This window comes from Lactuca serriola, chromosome 9 (genome assembly GCF_051521515.1).
Source record: "Lactuca serriola cultivar US96UC23 chromosome 9, Lser_US96UC23_V15, whole genome shotgun sequence".
In the NCBI taxonomy this organism is placed as follows: Eukaryota; Viridiplantae; Streptophyta; class Magnoliopsida; order Asterales; family Asteraceae; genus Lactuca; species Lactuca serriola.
In genome coordinates this window covers 31,395,864-31,404,593 of record NC_136416.1, presented here as the reverse complement: position 1 = coordinate 31,404,593, position 8,730 = coordinate 31,395,864, and the positions used below count along the sequence as shown (strand labels likewise).

At 30.3% G+C, this 8,730-nt stretch overlaps 2 protein-coding genes across 3 annotated transcripts; both read right to left on the bottom strand.

The window, feature by feature from the left end:
• Positions 1 to 1,310: 1,310 nt before the first annotated feature.
• Positions 1,311 to 3,174, bottom strand: LOC145074297 (Rhodanese/Cell cycle control phosphatase superfamily protein). The gene is made up of 6 exons (XM_079020701.1): positions 3,017 to 3,174; positions 2,471 to 2,706; positions 2,182 to 2,332; positions 1,960 to 2,045; positions 1,720 to 1,824; positions 1,311 to 1,485 (listed from the first exon to the last, which is right to left on the bottom strand). The coding sequence occupies exons 1-6, from the start codon at positions 3,061 to 3,063 to the stop codon at positions 1,415 to 1,417; spliced, it is 696 nt and encodes a 231-aa protein (XP_078876827.1). The 5' UTR covers positions 3,064 to 3,174; the 3' UTR covers positions 1,311 to 1,414.
• A 2,639-nt stretch (positions 3,175 to 5,813) lies between these two features.
• OEP16-3 (Mitochondrial import inner membrane translocase subunit Tim17/Tim22/Tim23 family protein) lies at positions 5,814 to 7,611 on the bottom strand. Of its 2 annotated transcripts, none has more exons than XM_079021132.1 (3): positions 7,458 to 7,611; positions 6,437 to 6,776; positions 5,814 to 6,173 (listed from the first exon to the last, which is right to left on the bottom strand). In XM_079021132.1, the coding sequence occupies exons 2-3, from the start codon at positions 6,765 to 6,767 to the stop codon at positions 6,028 to 6,030; spliced, it is 477 nt and encodes a 158-aa protein (XP_078877258.1). In that variant the 5' UTR covers positions 6,768 to 6,776; positions 7,458 to 7,611; the 3' UTR covers positions 5,814 to 6,027. The 2 variants fall into 2 exon arrangements, with proteins under 2 accessions (XP_078877258.1, XP_078877259.1); XM_079021133.1 differs by having other exon boundaries at positions 6,437 to 6,773.
• Positions 7,612 to 8,730: the final 1,119 nt, after the last annotated feature.

The window sequence follows — 8,730 nt, the reverse complement described above, 5'->3', positions numbered from 1 at the left end:
CTTGAATTTGTTCTCATTTGGTCCTTTTTTTTTGTACTCAATATACTATCAAACTTGTTGTTTGTGTTCACCACAACCCTTTTGACCGACTTTTGACATGTGATAGCCGATCAAAGGGTTATGGTGAGCACAAACAAGTTCGAAAGTATATTGGATACAAAAAAGGGAAAGAGACCAAATGAAAACAAACTTAAAGTTGGTTACCCTCCTGAGTCATTTTCCTTAAAAAGTTGAATGAAATTAAAGCTGCAAAAGTATCAAAAACTGTAACATTCTTAGGCCATAACGTACATAAAGAGCATTTCGGAGGGGTAACTTCGTTAAAACATTGTCTATGTTATGTTTATTGTGGTTAGCTGTCAACAACTCTCTGCAAAAGGATATGATTGTGTATGAGAGATATATTTATCAACATAAACGTTTACCTCAAGGTATATTATGATGATGTGTCTGCAAAAGTTGCATGATCTTGTACATATTGATGTTGTATCTTATCCCCTGAATTCGATCTTAAAGCCAAGTAAACTCAAAAATCATAGTACTTGTGATTCTACTCGTTTGTAGACTTGTCCGAAATCCATGATACGATAAATCATTTGATTGGAAATGTAAATTTAGTCATGAAATGCACATGCTTAATCAAGATTCTCCTAATAAATATTCAAGTACATTACAAAGTTGTACATGTATGAATAATATTCTTTCGTGTGCTATGTTTTTAAAGAAAATCAAGAATGAATCTCATAAATCATTAATATGAGCAGGAGATGACGTGAGATTTTCTATAAATGAGTTAAGGGAAAATGACTCAGAAGGGTAACCACCTGTTGAGTTTGTTCTCATTTGGTCCATTTCTTTTTTTGTGTACCCAATATATCATCGAACTTGTTGTTTGTGTTCACCATAACCCTTTGACCGGCTAACACAGGTCAAAAGCCGGTCAAAAGGGTTATGGTGAACACAAACAACAAATTCGATGATATATTGAGTACAAAAAAAAGACCAAATGAAAACAAACTCAACAATTAGTTACCCTCTAAAGATATTTTCCCCTCAAATTATCAAATTCCCTTCTAATAGTATTGTTGCATTAGCTCTACTAAAAATTTGTAGTCCTTCAAAAAACCTGCACACACGCATATTATCATAATCATGCCAATTACATTATTTTTTTTATTTAAGTTTAATCAAATTATAATTGATGTGATTAACATTCTCGCTATTACATCAATAATCAACTAGAGCTAAAACTCTACAAGTCTATCACCACAATCACAAGATCATATGATCTATGTTCTCAACAATCTTACTTCACTCAAATTATCAAATAAAATTAACAAATTCAAATCACAAACACATTAACACATGTACAAAACTTTTCATCTCATCATAAATTCATAATTCATACCCTTTCTTAACTCGAAGGAACCAATGCAATGATCTTCTCCGCTTGATCCGGAAAGAACATTATGAAAAGATATGCACCTATAAAAAAATTCCACAAATAAATCATATTTAAAAAAATTTGAGAAAACAACGTCACATTGTCCGAGAAATGGAAAAAGTTCGTAAAAAAATAAAGCGATGATAAGGAAAGTTTCATTTCTCTGACTATCTATATTAATATTAAGTCATTCTTTCTGCATTAAATAAAAAAACACATATACAGCTTAACAAATTAAGTACTTTCACCATTAAGTCAATCAATTTACAACTTACAGATGAGTACGGTTCCAAGAACAGCCGAGATTTTTCCTTGTACTTGGACCAAACCGCCCTTGCCCGCGTCTTTTAGCTCCTTAGAACCAACAACATCAAACATTCCTAACAATCAAAACCAAACACATTTAACTATTATTATTATTATTATTATTATTATTATTATTATTATTTTCTTTCCGAAAAAAAAATAATAATAAACAAGGGCAAATTTGTAAATGTTTGAATTTGAATTCGAACCTGGTTTTACAGCTTGGAGTCCCGATGTTATACATGCTATATTCTTAAATCCAGCCTCTTCCAATTTATTTGCAGCACCCGAAGATCTTAATAAAAAAAAAACAACAAAATTTTATTTATAATTTTTTTCTATTTCGATATTATACTTTTGCTTTGTATTTAGATGACATTGATGAATAAATGCTATAATAGGAAATAGATACAGTATAAAAAAATTCTTACCGTAGTCCTTCTTGGCAAACAATTAGAATTTTACTATCAGGTGAAAACTGGTTTTTCACTGACTCCACGAATTCTGGATTAGGCTTAGTAAATGGTAACCCGTAAAACAAACCCGAGAAGTTGTTATGTAATTGTCTATAGATTATAGTTCCTACACAAAACAAATATTTTTTTTACCATTGTCAATATTACAATGTACTTTCAATCTTTTTCTCATTAAGATATTATACTTCAAAAAATCTACCCAATCAGTAAAAAACAATTAAACAAGTTTGTAACATAATATTACCAGGATCATTGTCCTTGTTTTCAATGAAAAGTGGAACATGGTTGCATGATTTAATGTGAGCTCTTTCGAATTGAATTCTATCACGAACATCAACAATGGAGTAGCCTTCTTCTGCTACAAGTCTCTTTGCTTCTTCCGCGTTTATATAATCAATTTCGGCGTTGATTCTTAAACTTCTACGCAAAGGTCGTGTTGTGTTGACGCGTTTGAATCTCAGTGACAGTGTCCCCAAATTGCTGTTATACAGATATGTGAAATTGATTTGATGCCAATAATGTTGTAATTGTCGTTAGTTTTGGAAATTGAATTATCAAGGGTTCTATGCAGGATTGATATCGAATTTGAAGTAATAAAAACAGGAGTTGAGTTAGAAAGTTAAAACGAATTCATTTTCGTCGAGAGGAAAGGAGTGTGTGACGTTTTTTTCACAGAGAAAAAAAAAGAAGGGAATCATAGGAAGTGAAAAGTTGAGAATACACGAATTGAGAGCATTGATTTGGGGATTTTGAAAGGAAAGAAGAAAGGATTTGATAGAGAGAAGTTTACCTTCGGGAAGAAAGTGCAGATGAGCAACAGCAACTGATGCTCGCCATTAGTGGAGTGTCTGGAATGTTTTGGAAGAGAAGATTGCTAGTTGTGATGCCATGGAAAGGCCACAGAAATTCAAGAGATCCAATGGGTTTTTGACGCGTGGAATTCTTTGAAGTGAATCGGATTGGGTTTTCGAATTGTGTATTCCCACAAAATATAGGAAAATAATTTTTGTTTTAGATTTTTCTTTCCCGATCAACTATATTATTTTTTATCTCTATTTTTTAATAAAATTAGCTAATATTAAGTATTAACGACCATGTTAGCCTAACAAAACGATAGATATGAAAATGAGCTCTAAACGTATTAGATCAAATCAGCCTACCAACACTTTTTTTTTCATTATTTTTCTAGAATGATATGGTTGATTAACATATAAATATGACTAAAAAGTATGTTATTCAAATAAATAATATTTAAAAAGTAAATAAAATAAGAGATTATAATCAATTAAAATACAATTTATATGTTCGACAGATAAATTACGTTTCTAAAATTTACAAATCTTTGTTAATGTCCAAGAACAAGATGTCTTGTTCGCAAACCTTTTTTACTATGTAAACATCTCCAATAATATTTATACAGTTAGAAGAAGTCTTTAGATTTATATTTATTTGTATGTTCAGTTTAAATAAGTTCAAAGGTAATAAATACAGTATTATTTATATCAGAAAATAATAAAATTTGATGAAAGGTTGAATCATCAATATTTACTTGGAAAAAAACATTGAGTAAATTTGATGAGAGGATGATGCGGCGGAGTTGATTTAGGTAGTGTTTGTTTTTTGTCTGCAGATCTGCGTGGTCTCTTCTGTCTGCGCCGCGCAGACATTAGCCTTCGCAGACTGTTTGTTTTTTTGAAGACTGCAGACCTAAAAATGTCTGCGCGCCCTCTTCTTGGCGCAGATGTGGACCAGAGTCTTCTAACATCTTCAGACATCTTCTAGCCTAAAAGAAACATATATATCTTTATTTTTTTTAATTTATATTTTTTCCAACTTTATTAATGATAACAATTTGAAAAAAAAATTACAAAACTTAAAAAAAAACTTTTGACGATACAAACATGATATTTTTGACAAATTTATAAATAAAGATTATTACAATAATAGTTGTTGAACTTGTTTATATAAATATGAAAAAAAATCATAATATATTCTTATATTTTTTTGCCAAATTTTGTAAAACATTATTTAATACAGTATTGTCAATTTCTAGAGAAAATATTTATGGTACGTTTTTAATGAATTTAATTGAAAAAATCGAAGTTGATTTCCATCCATTTATGTATCAAATTCTTTGATCACTAATTATAATGTTTAGTTATAATTTTGTAACCAAAGTTGTTGGTTTTTGTCAAATATATACGTTAATTCATACCATTTTTATTTTTATTTTTTATACAATAATACATAAAAGTTGATCTAGATTCGTTAATTATTTATAACAAAATCATAAAAATATTAAAAAATCACTTTGAAGTTTAAAAAAATCAGTTTATTTTAGTAGTCTGCAGATGTTAAAAAAACAAACAGTCTTCTTTTTTCAGACTACATACAGAAGACACCAATGCTTTATAGTTTTAGGGCATCTACTATTCATTATTATTCATTGAACTCTATAAAAGTTCAATGAACTATCGTATCAATACAATTATACAACATTAAATACATATACAAATTTGCTTTTAGGCTACAGGGAGTAGGTGCGCAAAGCCCACTAACCAAGGGTCTTTGCATGCACCAACACCACCCCCTGCCGCATGCCAAGGTGAATCACTAACTTTTGCTCGTTGGTTCATGAGAGAGAGAGAGAGAGAGAAATGGATGTCTGGTGGGTTGTGAATTTGTGATTGACTCATATTTATTTTAGTTTCATTCATTTTTTTTTGTTTCACATTCAATATCAAACTCGACGTCACTCCATAATATCATAATATTAAGTTTAGTTGGCATTCAAAAACATGATGTTGCAGCTTAACATACACGCCACCACTCCTTCTACTCTTAACATCAACAACTCATTAAACACTCACTCAGTCATAATCACCATCTTATTCTACCCGCTCTGAATGGTTGCATGATTATTTAACTCCTCCATACCACAAACCACATTTTATTAAACACATTCAATCTTAATAACAACCTTACTCCACAGCTCTTAAACTTCCACCCTTATAATGGGAGCGTAGTGGTTGAGGTGCATAATTTCATACAGGTTTGACATCTCCAAAATATAATTAGTTTTCCATGATTGACCTTTGTTACGTGGTATGGTTTACCATTTATTAAATAATTTTGGTTTTGCCCAATTTAACCCTTCCATTTAATAACATATCCTTTTACACCTTAGTAAAATATGGACATTAGAATGTTGTTTGATTATTTAAAATCTATTTGATTGAAATTTCAAGATAAAATTGAATATATTTTATAAAAAATTATATTATATACTTATCAACTTTTAAAATGACATAAACATCAAAGATTAAAAAAAAATGCCCAAACATATAATCTTTTATCATCTTTTAACCATTTAAATATTAATACCAACTAATTTTATTTTTGAAAAACTTAAATTCTTAAAGATGACAAGTTATATAAAGAGGCTTTATATAACTTTTAAGATATATAAAGAAAAATTAGTTAACTTTACATAATTTTTTATGAAAAAGGTTAGCTATTGAAAAAGTTTTTGTGTCAATGGACTTTTATTAAATAAAATTTAGTTGAATGTTGAAGTGACAAAAACATTGGAATCAGAATGTGCATAATTCTTATTGAGTACAGAAAATTGCTGTAAATTTATTTCAGCAAAGTAACTGTCTTGACTTTGTAAACTGTAATTAAAGAAAAACAAAACATACACCAAAATCAAATATCCAAAAGGTTGAGAAATCATTTATCACAATAATAGTAAAAAAAAAAAAGAAAACAGCAACCTCCTCCTTCATAACAGGGTCCCACTCAATTGGCATCAACCCTTTTCTTGGTAGTATAAGGGTAATACTCCTTTCCGGTATCCATTCTGGTTGTCTGACCACCAACATCAATGGCGGCAGAAGTGGCGGCAAGTGCAGCTCCGGCAGATAGTGCCGTCGAAATGCTCTTACCTACACAACCCAACACACCACCTCATCAATTAAATTAAAAACACACCACAAGAAACATGCCTAAATGCCCATTTTACCCTTACACTTTATCCAGACAGATATCTTTTTTACTTAATGGAGAAAAACAGGAAAATAAGGCTTTTTACATATTTTTCCAGTTTTCCTTTTCATTTCACCAAGAATATTATAAAAAAAAACAACTGGAAAATCTCAAATCTCTACAATACATAAAGATTTAGGGCAAACAAGAAAATGATGCTGACCTTTAAAACCAATAACAGCAGCACCAGCAACAAACCCTCCAACTGCTCCATTAACAAAGTCTCTCTTCATTCTGTAATTCTGTGTCAATTGCTCAACACCAATGTAGACCCCACCAATGGCAGCAAAAGTCAACCCATGGGTACCCATCATCCTTAATGTCCTAAGCAAACCAGGTAAAGCAACATTTCTCTCAACACGAGGAACATCCAACCATGTAGCAACAATGGTGCCCCAAATTGTTCCAGCAGCCAAACCAGTAGCAGTACCCTTCATCATCTTTGTCATTGAAGAATCTTCTTCCTCCAAGTATCTACGATCTGTAGTATCCATAGCTTTCTGCTGAAATGATAATTTCATTCATTAAGTTCAGCATACATAGCATTTTGGAGTTCAATGACAGAAATTTGTATCTGTATCAGGTAAATTTTGCACAAAATAGCTACACATAGTTGGTTTTAAATAGCCACAACAGAATCTGGAGGAGTAGAAATGAGATAGATGATAAGATCAGTTGATAGAAACAGCTAGAACATTGATAATTCCACTAAAACAGTGACATAGATAGTTTAATTTGACCACAACAGAGTTTGAAGAACTAACCCTAGTATTTGCTCTAGGAAAGTTGGAATCATCCAGCTTATCATTTCTTCTAACTCGGTAACAATCAATCTCATTCAGAATTCAGCATCATACATTTTGCATTTTTGCGAATCCATAAAAAAATCCTCTAAATCTATTATACAAAACTGGCAGTTCCGAATGAAGCGATTGCGATTAATGCGTATTCGATTATCTTTTTGGTGCATTATGTGTTTATTTGACATACACATCGAAAATGAAACTTGAAAAACAGAAAACACAGCACAATTCCAGGTAATGATATTTTTTCACGTAAGTATAATGCTAACCCTAGAATCTAAACTGAACGAATGAATATGTTGAACTTTGATGAGAGAGAAAATAAAAGATCGAGAGATGTGTCGTGTGCTGGTGTACGTGGGTTAGGGTTAGGGTGCTCACCGGAGTGCGGTAACGGAGAGTGATCGGATTTGCAGAGAACGGAAGGATCGGAGGGGAAGAGACGGGCCGATTACTGATGAGGGAGGCGTTACTTTGGGATTTTGTCACAGTATCAAGTATCAACCGTGGTTAGGTTACACCCTCAGATATAGTTAAAATCTGCACCTGCAATTTCATTTTCTTATATTATTAATAAAATAAAATAAAATAAAATAAAAAAAACAAAACTCTAACACCCAGCTTCCAAGTTCAACTTAAGGAGTAAAAAAAATTAATTTTTGTTTACAAAAAAAATTTTAAAATTGGTAAAAGTTTGTATTTTGACTTTTTTTTATTAGTTAGAATCGACAATAAATTAATTTGAGATTATTTTATAAACTGACATAAAATATTGAGATTTTTTTGCAAACAAAAATATTAATATTTTTTTGCAAACAAAAACCTTATTGTTTATTATTATTATTATATTATTTTTTAAATTCGTTATTATTAATATTGTTAATAATACATATAAATACATTTACATGGAAAACGAATATTAAAGACGTTTTTTAAGGGTGAAAGTGGAACGGATAATAATACTTTAAGCATTGAAATGAGGAATGTTTGCTTGTATATTCTCAGTCAATTCACATTTGTTATTATTGTTTTTCAATTTAGAATATTAATACTTAAAAATTTAAAAGAAGTTGTCTATTTTTCAAATTGTTTATAAATAGTGATTTTGCGTCACGGACTATCACTATTATCATTAAATTTTCAGTTTTTTTTATCATTAAATTTTCAGTTTTTTTGCTTATCATTCTCAACTTTGTAAGCGAACATATTATATATGTCTTCTTGAATCGAGCTTGGGTCCACAATTGGGATCAGTGTGTGAGTGTGTGTTATGTGTATATGTCTTATGTGTAAGTATTTGAATTACCAACATGTGTGTTGCTTTTTTCCATTACTTTATGCATGTGGTTTTTTGGAAACATAGTAGATATAATGTGATAAAGCAAAACATGTCATATTATTTTTTTATTAAACTAGATATTGAAATTAATACTTTTGAATTTTGATATGGGCTACATATATAGATGTTTGTAGTGGATCTGTTGGAATTGAAAATAAATCTTTCTGCCTTAAACAATTTTACATAGAAAGTGAGAAATTCTTCTACCTTAAACTATTATAAACAATTTTACAAATAGACAACTTCTTTTAAATTGTTAAGTGTTAATATTTTGAATTGAAAACAATAATAACAAATGTAAAATACTCATATACA